At 37.9% G+C, this 19,197-nt stretch overlaps 1 protein-coding gene across 4 annotated transcripts in view; it reads right to left on the bottom strand.

Annotated features, from left to right (window-relative positions):
- LOC133638795 (PALM2-AKAP2 fusion protein-like) overlaps positions 1–19,197 on the bottom strand; it is a 175,013-nt gene that overhangs the window by 135,400 nt on the left and 20,416 nt on the right. For all 4 annotated transcript variants that reach the window (XM_062031752.1, XM_062031753.1, XM_062031755.1 and 1 more), the window contains exon 3: positions 6,102–6,182. In XM_062031752.1, the coding sequence (XP_061887736.1) occupies positions 6,102–6,182 (81 nt within the window). The remainder of the gene's footprint in view (positions 1–6,101; positions 6,183–19,197) is intronic.

Raw genomic sequence — 19,197 nt, 5'->3', positions numbered from 1 at the left:
GTGTGAGTTAGTCTATTGAGGTTGTGTGAGTTAGTCTATTGAGGTTGTGTGAGTTAGTCTATTGAAGTTGTGTGAGTTAGTCTATTGAGGTTGTGTGAGTTAGTCTATTGAGGTTGTGTGAGTTAGTCTATTGAAGTTGTGTGAGTTAGTCTTTTGAGGATGTGTGAGTTAGTCTATTGAGGTGTGTGAGTTAGTCTATTGAGGTTGTGTGAGTTAGTCTATTGAAGTTGTGTGAGTTAGTCTATTGAGGTTGTGTGAGTTAGTCTATTGAGGTTGTGTGAGTTAGTCTATTGAGGTTGTGTGAGTTAGTCTATTGAGGTTGTGTGAGTTAGTCTATTGAGGTTGTGTGAGTTAGTCTATTGAGGTTGTGTGAGTTAGTCTATTGAGGTTGTGTGAGTTAGTCTATTGAGGTTGTGTGAGTTAGTCTATTGAGGTTGTGTGAGTTAGTCTATTGAAGTTGTGTGAGTTAGTCTATTGAGGTTGTGTGAGTTAGTCTATTGAAGTTGTGTGAGTTAGTCTATTGACATCCCTGGATCCAAAATCAGACAGACATACAGTATGTGCAATGAATGAGATATATATCAGATATCAGACAGACATACAGTATGTGCAATGAATGAGATATATATCAGATATCAGACATACATACAGTATGTGCAATGAATGAGATATATATCAGATATCAGACAGACATACAGTATGTGCAATGAATGAGATACATATCAGATATCTGCCAGTGTGACTGCAGTGTCAGCAGACATGTCTCGTTAAACACAATTACCGACATAAGCCCACGTCTACTCAAACAACAAATAACAAATCAAAACAACAGCTTTGAATTGGCTACACCATGACATACCAATACGGGTATCTAAACATGGTGTATCTCCTCTCCTCTGAATGCAAGTGCTCCTACAACAGGAATACAAATTCTGTATTCCTACAAAATCTGGCAAGACATCAACACAACTCAGGTAATCATTAAAACCAGGCGTATGTCCTTTTTGTGCTTAGCTCTTTTAAAGAAGCATTATGTTTACAAAATATATATATTTGAGAGAAAACTAATTGTTCAAACATGGTATTAAAACATAGTTTTTCAAGGGTACACTTGGTACAAATGATCTACCGTGCGATTCATTTTGAGTTAACTATGATCAGATATAGATCTGATCAATCTAAGTCTAAGACTAGATCTGACCAATCTAAGTCTATCAGCATGAAGTGATGAATCCTACTTGGATGAGAGGTGAAACGTCTTCTAAGACAAACCAAAAAGTCCAGTGATGATCTGTTGAATGCCTTGAAACGAAATCAAATGGTTTATCAAATGTCTACAAGCAAAAGTTGTGACGATACATGTGTCTTCTACAAGCCAGCACAAAGGAAGGGTGAGACGTTGGTGCAGACGGAAGCCGAGAAAGTGAGGTGAAAGTGACGACTCTATAAATGTGGAACTTGGAGCCAAGCTAATTCGACATAAATGGAGTGCTTACCCAAACTAAACTGGAAAAAACTTCCCCGGCCAGTTGGACCAAATGCACAACTGTCCATCGAGTGAGTCACATCTTAAATATTGATCATGAAAAACGTAGCACACCAGGCTTATTATTACAACTACAGAGCATACGCTGTCTGGCTAGCTGTGTACAAACAAAAGATGAAATAATACTTGACAGATACTGTAATATGATTTTTCATGTTTTTCACTCAGTACAGATTGGTGTTCTAGCACAGTGTTGTGTGTTACAAACTCAAACATGTTTCGTGCTGACGTAGAAGCTAGCCTATCTCTTTCCATAGTTAGCTTTTACGGCTAATACCAAAGCATGCCGACGTGTTACTACGCTAGAAAAAGAGTTCCTCAGTGTTCACTCTTACAATAACAATGTTGCTACAGTTTGGTTATTATTAAACAGGTTACAGAAAGTAAATGAAGGTTTGTTGACGGTTTTTGAACGCATTTTTAAAGTGATTTAGAGGTTAAGCTGATTGCTACCATTAGCTGTATTGCTAGCCACCAAGAACGATTTTCACATTTTAGAAGGCAAAAAAAAAAAGTGCAGCTCCCTTTTATAAACCTTGGCCAGGGTGAGGAGTTTCCAAAGTGTCCTGAGTGTGTGCGTGTGGACGCTGAAGCAGGTTTCCACTGCATGCGTAACAACGACGTCATCATAGAAGTCTTTTGTTCGGCTCGGTATGTTGGAGTTAGTTTGCTAGTTTGAGGCGGACTTGTGTACGTCCCAAAGGTGGGCACTTTTCTCTTCTCCTCTCAATGACAGCATCTCAGTCACATTACCACAACTTCCCTGACATTTATATTCTGGTTTTATCCAACCTTGATTCCATCCGTGATGTCAATAACGTGTCAATCATTGGCCCTGGAGAACTTTTATGTTGCTGACCTCAGCTGCACATTCTCTTCACATCTAAGATGATGTCTACTTCTGCGTACCTTGTAACCGGAAGTTGGGCAGTAAAAGGTGGATTCAAGTTAATATACGCTCACAGCCGATCACCATGATCGACCTGAAATTGATCACCATCATACAGTATAGTCGTCCAGCCCTATCAAGATATTCTGCTACTTTGTTTCCATCCCCAGTGTGCACTTCCCTCTCTGTTGTTTGACAAACTTCTCAGTCCCTTTTGATTCCTCACCTTAAGTCACTTCAAGCATAAGAAAAGCCAGACAGTTTCCTTAAACTCAAACTCATATCACTGATATACTTTACAAGTGACTTCTAGCAGATATTAAATGCACCATGAAACTTCCTGTATACTTGACTAAGAAATTGCAAACCAGTGCGTCAATTGTGAGAGTCCTGGATCATGCAGGCCAGCTGTCCTTATCAAATCACTGACTTCTAGTCTCCCATTTCCTCTGTGTGGGCAGCAGGCCCCTGGAGAACAGACTACAAAGCCTGCTTCATGCTGCTTGGCCTTCAGAGGTAATGGCCATCTAATAGGGCTGCATGAGCAGATGCTGATTACATCAAGTGTTGTGCGCCCGGACACTAAACAGAGCACCGCGGTGTGTTCAAGAGCGAGGGCAAGGTGTTGAATCGCACATACAAGAACCATCACGCTTTAGTTGGTCTGAAAAGACCATTAAACCTTCACATGAAGCAAAGTTGTACTCAATTTTGAGGGGCAGAGACACTGAAGTGAAGGAATCATCCTAAACTTTTACCCTTTGATAAATTGCTGTGCAAAATAAAATGCAACTAGGATTAAGAAACTCCCAAATATGAAGAATCCTTGTGATGAATGTATTGGACACTTTGACAGGCTGGTGTTTTTACCATGTTTGTGGTATGGCAGGCAATGTTATGGCATGTGGCCCCCATGGAGGTCTGGCCTTGTGCAGAGAGCTCATGTTGCTGGAAAATAGTCCACTTATAAACTTCATATACTTTAGCTCCAACTAAGTTTGCTAGGTCCATATTTCAGCATGAAAGTGCGTTGAGCATGACACTTGAATGGGCTCCTACGTAAAGTGTACATGCTTTTAATTAGGAAGTATTTGTCAATGTTTCCTTTAAGTGGGTGCTTAATGCTGGACAACAGCAGTAGTCAGGAATCAAACCTACGTAATGCAATTTGTTTTCATGCCAAGTGTTTAAAGGCCTTCAATTAGCGAAAGGAATGCATTTTCATTTCAGATAGTTGAACTGACAGGATATTTATAGCAGAATGAGGACCCACTGCCTCTTTCCCACGCATTCTACATCTCACCAGGGATTCTCGAGGCTGTTTGTCTCCAAGTATATGATCATGTGTGTGAGCTCAAAAAGACAATATAAATAACTACCCTTTACTACACTAATAACCTGTTACACCTTTATACTCCACCATCATACAGCACTTCATTCTTATTCATCAGGTCAGTGTCTTCTTAGGACATTCAATGGATCACAACTGGACTGCTTGGTTTGTCTTAGAAGACCAGGTCTGACTATTCCAGTTAGACTAGATCTGATTAGTCTAAGACAGGAGTGCTCATTACGTCGATCACGAGCTACCGGTCGATCACGGAGGGTGTGTCAGTCGATCGCCAGCCAGGCATTAAAAAAATAGTCCTAAAAATCAGCGATCATAAATCTTCACTATGACGTCACTTTGGTCACTTGATTGACATTCACGGCACCCGAGGTTCTTGTGAGATGACGCTGGCTGCTGCCAGATCATTATTAAGAAAAAATGACCGACAGGAAGGCGAGAAACAATTTTTATTTCAACAGACTCTGGCGCCGTACCTGTCGTCAAAACTCCAAAGACCGACTGCACAGTTGCACAATAAAAGCTCTGCTTCATCCTGCCTGCGCTAACAAAATAAGAGTCTCAGAAAGCTGGCGTGCACAAGCTAGCAAGCTACGAAGTTTGCCGCCAATGTATTTCTTGTAAAGTGTATACAAAAGAGTACGGAAGCTGGACAAATAGGATGACAAAAAGCAACCACTTTCATGTGGTATTGGACAGAAAGGAAGACTTTTTTTCTCCTCCATTTGAAAATGTGGACGTTATCATCACTAACTGTCTGATTCAATCTATGCAAGTCATCAGTAATTATCATCACTACTGTCAGATTCCTATCAATGCAAGTCATCAGTAATTATCATCACTACTGTCTGATTACTATCAATGCAAGTAATCAGTAATTATCATTACTACTGTCTGATTCCTATCAATGCAAGTCATCACAATCAGGTAATACACCAACTTATATTCTTGTCTTCATGAAAGAAAGGAATCTATATGTGTTAAACATGCTTGCATTATCTTTAAACACCTTTAACTTGTTAACAATATTAACTATATGTGTTAAACATGCTTGTATTATCTTTAAACACCTTTAACTTGTTAACAATATTAACTATATGCGTTAAACATGCTTGTATTATCATTAAACACCTTTAACTTGTTAACAATATTAACTATATGTGTTAAACATGCTTGCATTATCTTTAAACACCTTTAACTTATTAACAACATTAACTATATGTGTTAAACATGCTTGTATTATCTTTAAACACCTTTAACTTGTTAACAATATTAACTATATGTGTTAAACATGCTTGTATTATCTTTAAACACCTTTAACTTGTTAACAATATTAACTATATGTGTTAAACATGCTTGTATTATCACTAAACACCTTTAACATATTAACAACATTAACTATATGTGTTAAACATGCTTGTATTATCTTTAAACACCTTTAACATATTAACAACATTAACTATATGTGTTAAACATGCTTGTATTATCTTTAAACACCTCTAACTTGTTAACATTAACTATATGTGTTAAACATGCTTGTATTATCTTTAAACACCTTTAACTTGTTAACAATATTAACTATATGTGTTAAACATGCTTGTATTATCACTAAACACCTTTAACATATTAACAACATTAACTATATGTGTTAAACATGCTTGTATTATCTTTAAACACCTTTAACATATTAACAACATTAACTATATGTGTTAAACATGCTTGTATTATCTTTAAACACCTCTAACTTGTTAACAATATTAACTATGTGTTAAAAATGCTTGCATTATCTTTAAACACCTTTCACTTGTTAACATTAACTATATGTGTTAAACATGCTTGTATTATCTTTAAACACCTTTAACTTGTTAACAATATTAACTATATGTATTAAACATGCTTGTATTATCATTAAACACCTTTAATTTATGAACAATATTAACTATATGTGTTAAACATGCTTGCATTATCATTAAACACCTTTAACTTGTTAACAAAAACATATATTTCATAAATAAGTAAATATAAATTACATATGAATGAGGTAGATCCCCACGACTTGATCAATTGAAAAGTAGCTCGCCTGCAGAAAAAGTGTGAGCATCCCTGCTCTAAGACAATAAAGCCTGCTAGGATGAGAAGTGAAAAGTCTTTTAAGACAAACTGGACAGTCCCGTTACGACGGATTGAACGCCCAAGAATTGTTGATGATAAATCTGGTCTCTTATGAGTGATTTAAGATCTTTAAAGCAATCCACCACATTCAAGTATTTTATACAATAGTGTAACGTATGCAGAGAAAACAAAAAAGACCAACTAACCTTGACATGTTGCAGCTGTAAAACCAAATCATCGAGCTGGCTTCGCTTGTCCTCGATTTCAGTTTGACGTTTTCGCTTTTCCTGCATGAAACAAAACAGAGGTGTAAATAATACTAATATGTCAAAGTCAGGTCAACATTAATAACATAGCTGACAAACATGGCACAAATAAATGATGCAGCACATAAAACATTTGTTGTAGGACCTCTTAGAGGCAAAATATGATAGAACAGTTGATGAGATTTTAAAAGGGTGACAAGTGTTACAATGCAACGTTTACAATGTAGCACATTGAAGTAAAGAAGGGAAGTGAAGTATTACTACAGTGGAAGGTCAGCGCTTATGAAGGAAGGGTGCTGAAGATTTATGGTAAGAGGAATAAGACCACTCTAGGCCTCTCAATAGAAGTCAAAGTGAAAGTGGGGAGGAAAGACCTTCACTGAAGTGGACATGGATGAAGGCTTTGTTGGGCAAACCACTGAACAAAACACAGGCAATGTGAAGTCTCGTGTCCTTGCTTTGACTTTGACATGCATGGGAATGTAAACAACACAGCATGGGGTAGAAGGCCATGGGATACTGTGGATGTCTCTCACACATTTCCTCTTGGCTTGAAATAACTTGATAGGAAACCCCCAAATGTTCATTAATGTTGGATAAACATCCACTTCTCTTTTGCTCTGTACGTTTGACATCTTACATCTTATACTGTACATCTTACATCTTATACTGTACATTTTACCGTAAAATTCTGGCAAATGAGCTGCCTGTTTTTATAAAAAATTTTGTTTTACAGTGTATGTAAAAAAAAAAGTATATTAATAATCAAATGCATAGGCAAGTGTGTAATAATTTCATGAAGCAATTCTTTATTTATTCATATTCATATATTATCAATGTTAAAAGCGGCCTTCTAATGGCGACCATCACTGGGATGAGACCCTCACTGAAAAGGAGTTGACACCCCTGCCAGAGGTACTTACCATTCACTCACAAACTCAATCTAAAACACCAAAAAACTGCTATAAAACTATTGAATATATCTGTCCACTTTAAATGAGTCAATCCTTTACTTCTACATGTAATAAATACAAATAATATTGTTAACATTGCAGTATATTTACATCATTCCACCAGTGTTCCCCACAGGACTCTATGTGAGGTCACGTAATGAGGTCATCATTACATTTGCATAATTGGCCATAACGCATTAACAAGAATTGGAAAAAACCTGGAAAGCAAAATAAAGCAATATACATTCTTTTATTTCAGTTTTCAAAAGTGTCTTGACAATATATTTGTTATGAGCCACTTTTTGGGGAAGAGAGTAAGAAGAGTTACTCGCTAAATATAGCAACAACTTCGCTAAGTTGGCAACACTGATGTGTCTTTTATTCCGGCACACATGATGCGTCACAATGTTTGTCATGCGTGAGGGAAAAGTAGCGAGAAATGTACATGTGGCTGTCCAAAAGTATTTGTGGCGTAAATGTGGGAGAAATAATGTCCACTAGTTGTCAAAAAGAAAAAGTAGAATAACATATTTCCAGTGGCTTTCAATGGAATATTTTTGGTTGGCAAATCCTATTTTAGGCCAACTCATGGCACACATGTAGACAAGGATAGTTTAAAAAGGAACATGTTCTGGAAAATTTCTTGACAAAAATGTCCCAGGATTCACTTTGATATTAATTTCCACACCTGTACGACAGGTAAGATGAGTCCAATGTACATCTACCTGGGAACAAATACTTCATATAGGAAACTCAGAACATATTGTAGGCCAACTAGGGTTGTGCGTTGCAGACAATATGATGTCATACTTTTGAGAAAATAATACAACAGGAAATGATGTCATATGTTACGCATACATCAGAAGCTAAATTAGGAGCCTTTGTAACTTTTTGTAGCTCAAATATAATATTGTGATATATTTCATTACCACAGCATATATCCTGCAATATACTGTAAATGTGAGGCCACTTTGCCATCCCTGACATCCACCAGCATTTACTAACATCAACTGTGTCCAACTTTATAGTTGCTATTCTTACACAAAGCAGCCAAAGGTGAACAACAGAGTCGTTTCAATGTCAACACAAACTTTCAATGTGTCTGTTTGTTAGTGAAACACTTCCGTGTAACATCACCTCTTGGTCAGGATGGGCTGGAACATTCCATACTAAGTTCTGCTGACACTTCACTCACAAACAGACAGTGTGGGAGGTAGAGGTCACATGCTTCACATTCCAAGAGAAACATCTTCCTCATGGAGATCATCTTCCATTCAGCATACATATGCACCTAAAGTGCACAGTCTGAGATGTACCTGCTTCTCATGATGCACCTAAAGTGCACAGTCCGAGCTTCACCTGCTTGTCATGATGCACCTAAAGTGCACAGTCTGAGATGTACCTGCTTGTCATGATGCACCTGTGTTTAGGAACTTTACCTTGAGGAAGGTAAATCTGCTGACTGTTTAGCAAGCTTGCACACTCACCATACCTGTGCATCTACACTCAGCATACCTGTGCATCTACACTCAGCATACCTGTGCATCTACACTCACCATACCTGTGCATCTACACTCACCATACCTGTGCATCTACACTCACCATACCTGTGCATCTACACTCAGCATACCTGTGCATCTACACTCACCATACCTGTGCATCTACACTCACCATACCTGTGCATCTACACTCACCATACCTGTGCATCTACACTCACCATACCTGTGCATCTACACTCAGCATACCTGTGCATCTACACTCACCATACCTGTGCATCTACACTCAGCATACCTGTGCATCTACACTCACAATACCTGTGCATCTACACTCAGCATACCTGTGCATCTACACTCAGCATACCTGTGCATCTACACTCAGCATACCTGTGCATCTACACTCACCATACCTGTGCATCTACACTCACCATACCTGTGCATCTACACTCACCATACCTGTGCATCTACACTCAGCATACCTGTGCATCTACACTCAGCATACCTGTGCATCTACACTCACCATACCTGTGCATCTATACTCACCATACCTGTGCATCTACACTCACCATACCTGTGCATCTACACTCAGCATACTTGTGCATCTACACTCACCATACCTGTGCATCTACACTCACACGTCCATGCGGGCAGACATGAGCATACAAACACACTTCTTGCTTCTCCTGGAAAATACTGCAGAGCTTACAAAGTTACCCTAAACAATCAATGATGTGTTGCAAAGCTGCTATAAGTGGACGTACCTTCACTGGACTGCAACTAAGTATTATTATTTAGTGTCTGCTTGTCCAGGTGACCATACTTCAACTTGTCCAGGTGACCATACTTCAACTTGTCCAGGTGACCATACTTCAACTTGTCCAGGTGACCATACTTCAACTTGTCCAGGTGACCATACTTCAACTTGTCCAGTAGGTTGGTTGAAGGGACATTCCACTCTTTGACTAGCATCCCCTAAAACATTATAAATGTGCTTCTAAGAGCTTTTGAAAAGACTCTCCATGCTGCGTAATGCTTTGTGGAATAATATGCTCCTTCGCTGGTTGACTGAAAAAAGACATTACCGTACAACATATTCCCAATCTTCTGTATCAGCAGGAAGTGGCGTACTCAGAAGGAAGAAAGACGCAAAAAAGAAAGATGTGCACACAGAAAGGCACTTGTGTTCAAACCTAGTCAAGGTCGGCATGATGCAATCCATTCAACTATTTGACACAAACGTGTGTAGGGATGGGTATAATAATATGTCCATTGATTACTTACAGTGATGATGTCGTCTATTGTGGATTAAACACTACTAGTGTGCAGTCAAAAGAACACAAGGTGAGTTTAGTGCTACACTACATCCAAGAAGACCTTCACTACTTGGCAAAACTCACCAGCAATACTCTGTTCAAGGAGTTTCACATACTATCCTATCCCAAATATCATTTCTAAATAAACATTTGAACTTATTTATCTTCTAAAAAACAACAAGAATCACTTCCTTCTCTGGGTGTTGCAATCCACCATTGCATGCACGGACGTTTGCAGGAAACTAAGAGTTTCTGTGGGCTGTGACCAGCTTTTCCACACTAATTCATCACTTGGTAGTTCTAGTCATCTTGTACCAGACTACACAAAAATAATAAATTACATCTTGCAGCTTTTTGTCATTTGTCTCAACTTTTGCTAATCATACATAAGTTTATAACAACAATTATCAACAAGCCGTTTTGTGCTCTTGTTTACATGCCAAAGACATCCTTTATGCCCCGCCCCCTCCAGCTGGATGCGTATCCGCCCCGTCAGCCAAGTCTGTGGTTTTGGCGGTTTGATTCCATACCAGCAAATATCTTAAGTTAGAAGTATACGCAACTTCTTTTTATTACAAGTGGCAACGGCAGAAAATTGTAGAGTCCTCGATACATATATATGTATATATATATTTATATACACTAGCGTTCAAAAGTTTGGGGTCACATGTAAATGTACTTATTTTTGAAGGAAAAGCACTGTACTTTTCAATGAAGATAACTTTAAACTAGTCTTAACTTGAAAGAAATACACTCTATACATTGCTAATGTGCTAAATGACTATTCTAGCTGCAAATGTCTGCTTTTTGGTGCAATATCTACATAGGTGTATAGAGGCCCATTTCCAGCAACTATCACTCCAGTGTTCTAATGGTACAATGTGTTTGCTCATTGGCTCAGAAGGCTAATTGATGATTAGAAAACCCTTGTGCAATCATGTTCACACATCTGAAAACACTTTAGCTCGTTACAGAAGCTACAAAACTGACCTTCCTTTGAGCAGATTGACTTTCTGGAGCATCACATTTGTGGGCTCAATTAAACGCTCAAAATGTCCAGAAAAAGAGAACTTTCATCTGAAACTCCACAGTCTATTCTTGTTCTTAGAAATGAAGGCTATTCCACTAAATTGTTTGGGTGACCCCAAACTTTTGAACGGTAGTGTATATATATATATCTGCAGCAATATGAGCCAGAGTCTAGTCAAGAAGAAAACCAAGAAGGGGAAATTTCAGAACCGAGGAGAAAGTTTATTAGCTCCGAGGCGGGTCTCTAAGCCAAGCTCTGAGCTTTTAGGGTTAGGGTTAGGGTTAGGGTGAGGGTTAGGGTTAGGGTTAGGGTTAGGGTTAGGCTTTTAGGCTGCCGTCTGGCTGTCCTGCACTCGAGTAATTAGATTGGTAGGAATCACAACATTGACTTCTTTAAATGAGGTTGGGGGGTTACTGAAGTGACCTGTGCTGGTTAACACAACCAATAATAGAACATTTTAGTCTTTGCGTGTCACTGCAAATATATTTTTGTTTGGACTACGACTGCCACACCACAAAATAAAAATGGTGGACTCATGCAGATGTCTCCCAGAAAACCACAACCATGTATAGAGATACCTTCTGATGTCACATATTAGTAAATGTTGAGGCAAATTCTTAACTGCTATTTTGGAATAAGGCAAAACTGTTTTATCAATATCTCCTTAACTCCTCCGTGGTTTGAATTCCCATTTTGGGGATTTGGGGGAGATCCCAAGTACACAAAAACAGGCCAAATAGGTGAGTTTGGCATAATATGACTCCTTTGAGTCAATATTAGGGAGTGAAAGCATAATATCTTTGCGCAAACGTTACAGTAACTTCCTTAATACTGAAGTAAGGGAAGCCAGCCAGGTATTCAATTCAAGTTATTTTGATGCTTTATCTGATTAAATAGATTACAATGTGGTAAAATGTTGTATCAAACATATTCTTTATGTCCTGATAGCAGTGGCGGGCCGTGAGTTTCCCACCTAGGCCTTCAGTGATGACTTCAATGATGACCTCTCACAATAGCATCATGATGTCACCACATGACCATAGCTGGAGAAATACTATACACAAACACATTTACACACTACTGACCATTGAATCACATCAACAGTGTACAAATCTACTTATTTTCTGGCACATTTAAAAATCAATAAACCCGCATCAGCAATTAAAACATATCTTATGTGGTACTGTCAAAATTAAAATAGCAAAAAACATATTAAACGTAAAAAAATAAAGAAATAAAATATGTGAACTCACATTTCATGGACAGCTGAGTTAGCTTCCGGGGTTGGCCGACATGGTCTCACAAGATGTGGTTTCTCTTTAAATATCCTTCTTGAAAATGGCCTTGCAAATATATGTGTTGTCTTGTCTAATCATAAAAGATGCAGAGCAGGCGTGTTGGCTGACTTCTTCAAGTTTACTCCACAAGGTGCTCATCAATAACATCCTGCTGCATGTCGACATTCAACAACCTAAACGTGGCTACTGCACATGCTCTACACTACTGTGGCATGCTGGGTAATGGAGTTCTTATGTTACCTAGCTCATAACATCACTATATATATCTGCCTTAGGCCAGCTAGAAGAACTTACTGACAACTGTCTATCAACTGTATGTGTCCGTTCACTTACAGTGCACACACATTGTTGATTGTGAAGACAATTGTCTATCAACTGTATGTGGGTGTTCACTTACAGTGCACACACATTGTTGATTGTGAAGGCAGATTTGGTACAGCATAGCAACATAAGCTAGCTGAATTCTGATTGGATACAAACTCTATAAAGTAAAAACAACAGCACTGGAAGGAGCATAATATGACATGAAGACAATATGAATACTTTTACATATTTAGGGAAAGTCAATTAAAAATGACTTTTATCTTTAATTATGATGAGGATTTGTGGTTATGTTAGGCCAGCAGAGAAGGTCTTGTTGGACCTGACGACACACCACTGCTATTTATATATATATATATATATATATATATATATATATATATATATATATATATATATATATATATATATATATATATATATATATATATATATATATATATTTATATATATATATATATATATATATATATATATATATATATATATATATATATATATATATGTATATATATATATATATATATAAGATATGTATATATATATATATATATATATATATATATATATATATATCTATATATATATATATATATATATATATATACATATATATATATATATATATATATATATATATATATATATATATATATATACATATCTTATATATATATATATATACATATATATATATATATATATATTTATATATATATATATATATATATATATATATATATATATATATATATATATATATATATATATATATATATATATATATATATATATATACACATATATATACAGTATATATAAACACACATATGTGACGACACACCACTGCTGATACCAGCATACCACCCCTCTCCTGTGTCATATTGGTGCAACCCAATCACATCCACACACACACACACACACACACACACACACACACACACACACACACACACACACACACACACACACACACACACACACACACACACACACACACACACACACACACACACACACACACACACACACACACACACACACACACACACACACACACACACACACACACACATCACCATTCAGCTGCTGCTGCTAATTCTAGGCTTAGTCTAGATCTAGTCGGGCCTCAGACCCTCCCTGCAAAAATAAAAGACTGCCCCCATTGCCTACACCCTATCCAGAGACTCTGGACACACACACACACACACACACACACACACACACACACACAAACACACACACACACACACACACACACACACACACACACACACACACACACACACACACACACACACACACACACACACACACACGCACACACACACACTCACACACTGTCCATAAAGCTAGCATCTCATTACCATGTTTCCTCTGCTATGAAGAAAATAATGTAATGTGTTTAGCTGCTTGCTCTACTTTGCCAAACTACTAAATGTTAAGCAAACTTATTGACCATTCCCTAACGCTGTCCTGAATGGTGCAATTATTTTGACGATGTCTCATAAGTCATGTCTTGGCAGTGTTTACGTGTACACTCACTCTTCAAGTTACAAAGCAGATGCAAGCAAACTTACAACTTCATTGATTCATTAGTTCAATCGATTCATCCGATGAGAAATAAGCTTTGATTAATATTCTGTAGCTTCGATTAATCAGTTAATGAGTGTAACTATAACAATTTGAACTTTGAACTTGTGGCCATAGATTCCACACCAATAGAGTGAGCGTACATGAGAGCGGTGGTGTGTGGGTGCTGTGCTCTGCAGAACAGCAGAGACTTATTTTAAACATTTTACTACTGCACACATGTTAAAACTGCCATTGTAATGTTAATAATGTGCAGCTATTAAAAAATAAATAAATCTTTATTTCAGTAATTTTCCCTAAAATACACATTGAGGCTATAAAGTGTGTTTCATCCCATTACTCAATAATCAAACAAAATAATCGATCAATTGCTAAAAAAAAAAACAATAGCTGGAGGTCTACTTACAGGTCATTATTTTTGGCCTCTTGGTGGCTTCCAAAGGCCATACATAGGAAATGATAAAGTTAATAGTAAACATTATTATGAATAGATTTGGATCCAGTGTTTTTATGATTTTGCCGCTATAAACCACTACAGTAGAAATACAAAACAAAAATGTACAACAACTGGAATTATAATCATTTTACGTAGAATATCAAGGGGATGAAAAATATTTGGAACATTTATATAACTTTAAATAAAATCATATGCTTTTAAAAAAATCCTTTGCTGTCAATAACTGCCTAATTCCGAGAACCCCAGTCACCACCAAAATAATTTTGCTTTGGAACTGGAGATGCCGTCGCCTTCATGTTCCCCGTTAGTAAGTGAAAAGCATTCTCTGCTGCCTTAAAAACAGATCTTTGTCAATATTCTACCAAACTCCCTTCAAAAAGTATTACAATTGTTTCCACAACTTCCATCCGCTTGTCATTAAGTCACATATGAGCTGGAGTTTATCCCCGTTGACTTGAGCCAAGAGGCGGGTTGTACCCTGAATGGGTTGTCAGTCAATCACACAAACAAGCAGAGTTGTACATCTCTGAGTCATGGACCGTTCTATACACAAGGACATTTAAAAACCATATATTTTAAACACCAAACGATTGTATAAGATTTGAAATAGTGTATGAACGATAGGATAAGACTCGATAAGGTGTGTGAATGATTCCATTCTATGGTTCACATTTGTTGATGAACACATTCTTTTTTACAGCACAAAAGAACAAAACCTTTCCTTCTTGAGCATAGGTTTTTGATTGATTGAGACTTTTATTAGTAGGTTGCACAGTGAAGTACATATTCCGTACAATTGACCACTAAATGGTAACACCCCAATAAGTTTTTCAACTTGTTTAAGTCGGGGTCCACTTAAATTGATTCATGATACAGATATATACTATCATATATACTATCATCATAATACAGTCATCACACAAGATAATCACATTGAATTATTTACATTATTTACAATCAGGGGTGTGTGTGTGTGTGTGTGTGGGGGGGGGGGGGGGGTATGGACATCAAGAGTCAAGGTCCCTCATCATGTTGGGACCTTGGCACCAGCCTTAGACTCTATTTGTCCAGTCTAAGACAATGACCATGAACTGATGGGAGGAGAGGCCTAACGTCTTCTAAGACAAACTGAACAGTCCACCATTGAGTTGAAAGCCCTGAGAAGAACAATGAATGACAACACCCATAGTAGGCACATTCATGGTCAAGTATAAAAAAAACACATTTTATAAAAGCGACATGCTTATAGTCAACAGGTTAAACGTTTTTAGACGAAATGTCACCCTGTTGATACCTTTGATAAGGACATGCTAATTCTAGAGGTCCAAAATAAAATCATATGACAGGCACATCCTGGACAGCTTTTTTGGACCCTGTGCAAACTATACCCGACACAGGGACGGGAGTAGTTAGCGGGAGAAGTGTGTGTGTAGGAAGTCCACCAGGGGTGTTGTTACTGCTATGCTGTTGCTTTATGCCAATACACAAATAAAGTAGTCGTTCTGCAAGGCAAAAGTGTGGTCAAGTCAGTTGGTGGTTATTGACCAAGGGAGAAGGATGTTCCGTGGTGTTACCGTTCAGCGGCGTAAAAACTTTGCGAGCAGCCCTGGCTCTCGCATTGTTTTAAAGATAAAGTGTCAAATGATTGCTAGTCTCGCACAACACCCGGTTATTGCGGTCACATCCGCTCTCGTCTTCAGTCACATTAGCTAAGGTAGCAAGCGCCTGTCAATCTTTTCGCTGGCAGCCCTGACTTGTGTTGTTTTATTGAAGATGTCGTGTTACTGAATGACATATGTGAGTCCAGCTGGACTTTATAACGAGGATACTTTAATTAGCTCAATCATTGCTCTCTCACTCACTACTCTTCTGTCTCCCGCTACGTCGCACACTCGTGACGTCGTAGCCTGTCCACTCCGTAGTTCTCCCATAATACAATCACACCACAGAAGATACAAACCGTCAACTGATTTCTAGTTTATTTTCTACACACTGATAAAGTAAGGATTCACAGCTGATTACCCTGATTGAGGCGCCTGCTCCTCACGCAGCATAATCACTCCGGTCGCATTGGCTTATCTTTCACAAACCTATAAACAACTATTACTAAGCCACTGCATTCATCTGATTAAACATCAACATGGACTCATTTGACAGCATGAATACAAATATGATGTACAATGGTAGCTTAACTTAAGAGTGACTCAACGTAAAGTGTTTAGACATTAGAGCAGTCTCTAAGCAAATTGTTGTGATTTAAGTTGCAAGCAAAAATGTGAATTCCAAGCATCCCCGACTTTAATGTTTCAGTAGACCCTGTAAGATCCACCCAAAACATCTGGTCTTACTCCCTAGCATTAGCTTATAGATAGAGATGTTTTCTACCCATGAAGAAAGAACGTGAATGTGAAGGCGACATTGATTTGAGATACAAATGTTTTGAATTCAGAACTCCATCACATAGCTGATAAGTTGAGGTAATACATGTATGTTATAATAGGATCGAGTAAATGTGTCCAACCAATAGTAGATTTGGCGACCAAGATCTGCCCAGCCCCCACTCTGTTTGCTCATTTTGGTGCAGTCCATTATTCCACTCCTCCACTGCAAACCAGCCACAAATCTCCACACATGCCAAAGTCTAGCTATTGCATCCCCCTCCTTCTCACCCGTCCCACTCACTTCTCGCTGTAAGACCCCCACTAAGTGGATCCAGAAAACGTCCAACATCCGTTACGATCACAACTTAGTCAGACTGGGAGCAATCTGTGGTTGAACTCGGGTGCTTTAGTAGTTAAACCTTCATTACTTTTATAGGGTCTGCAAATATGAGTCTTACAAAGGTCAGCTACTTTATCTAAAACTTTGATCCGCCACAGTTCCTGTCTGGCGGTCCATGTGCCTGTAGACGTCAACCCCCCTTCCCCAAAAAGTACACACACTGTGAACTGGAAAGACGACTGTGACGTGTGTTGCTAAAAGTCCAAAGTGCTGAAGTCATTTGTGTAAACGTGTCCCAGTCACCGAGTGCGTGCACACTCACTATTGCCACAGATTTGTACTTTATTCTCCCATGTCCCCTGGGGATTGGCTAATTAGAAAGCTGTAACACTGGCCATTCATTGGCTGATCTTCAAACCACGTATACAAACATACACTCAGCCACACATGTAATCAGTCCTTTAGGAAACCATGACCAGACTCCCCCAACTACTGTGTTCAGAACATGCCAATTACGGAGCTGAGTCCAAAATCATGACATCAACTTAATCTGACCAATTAGGAACCACAGAAGCCAACACTGCTGGCATCTGATAGACTGTAATCACTATCAGACAGCAAGAACGCCTAGTCTGGACTAGGACAACACAACACAGAACATTCTCCGTTGTACTGAATGATTAACACCCTCAACTTAACCCTCACCTACTGTTTGACTCATTTACAGTCCTTATGTACAATTATGTTACAATTGTTTAAAATGTGTAAACTATAACGGTGAAATACAGTCAATAGAACAATTATATAATGTTTTAAACGACTGGCAGAAGTGAAATATGTCTCATTGGCTCACATTTGGAAAATACATGAACCCCTAAGTGCTCACGGCGGGTCCTCAGTCTGACATTTTTCCATGAGATGCGTGTCCATATGATCCTAGGAATGCATGTTTGTATTTCCAGCCTGTGATGCATGTTCATGTTTAAAAAGGGTGCAGAAAGGTATATTTGTCCTTTAGGGGCTTAAAAATAGATGTACAGTAGGCTTATGTAAAACTCTAATTTTGGAATTTCAATTTCAGTGGAATTAAATTATTTCCAAATCAGATAAAATCGGTATAGCCAAGTAACAGGAAGAATGTGTCACATTTTCCAAAGGTTTTGGCCTAAATACTGAAAATACTTTGCAAACAAACACATTTCTTTCATTGGGAATACTTGGTAAAGTACAGCATTCTGGAAAATGAAGTATTTTCCCACAATTTTCCATATTTTGAAAGGAATCATACCTTTTAGTTTTATACCTACAAAATTGGCTGAAATGCTAACTAATAGCATGCTAGCCATATTATGCCGAATAACAATATGCATGACTTTTAGATTTATACCCATAAAACTAGCTAATATTATAACATACTAACAGTTAGCATGTATGCTAGCACACAACACTAATAATTATTAAAAGTGCTCAATTTCAATGTTCTTGGTTGACAAATGTGGAAGTAGTTGATTATGTGATATAACAACAATTCTCAATTGGAATGTTCATGTCATTTGCGATTCGACGCTCTGTTTTGCAACCTCAATTCAAATGTAGTTCAAATTCATGGTATGGAATTGGAATTTGGGAGCCATTTTCCATTCCATTTGAAATGTTGCTCATGTTGTTTAACCTTTTTTAGTATACTAATACATAACAATTAAAACATTGTGAGGTTTTCAGTAATGTCCTAGAGTGTGATGTCTGGAGCACTAAATCATGAATATGGCCTACTTACTGTTCTCTCAAGTCGTAGCTATGATGAGAATGATGTCATCACTCTGACAGTATGACTCTGAAATAGTCAAATGTCTT

This window comes from Entelurus aequoreus, linkage group LG21 (genome assembly GCF_033978785.1).
Source record: "Entelurus aequoreus isolate RoL-2023_Sb linkage group LG21, RoL_Eaeq_v1.1, whole genome shotgun sequence".
In the NCBI taxonomy this organism is placed as follows: domain Eukaryota; kingdom Metazoa; phylum Chordata; class Actinopteri; order Syngnathiformes; family Syngnathidae; genus Entelurus; species Entelurus aequoreus.
The sequence above is the reverse complement of the archived record's forward strand: the minus strand, read 5'-3'. Positions and strand labels throughout refer to the sequence as shown.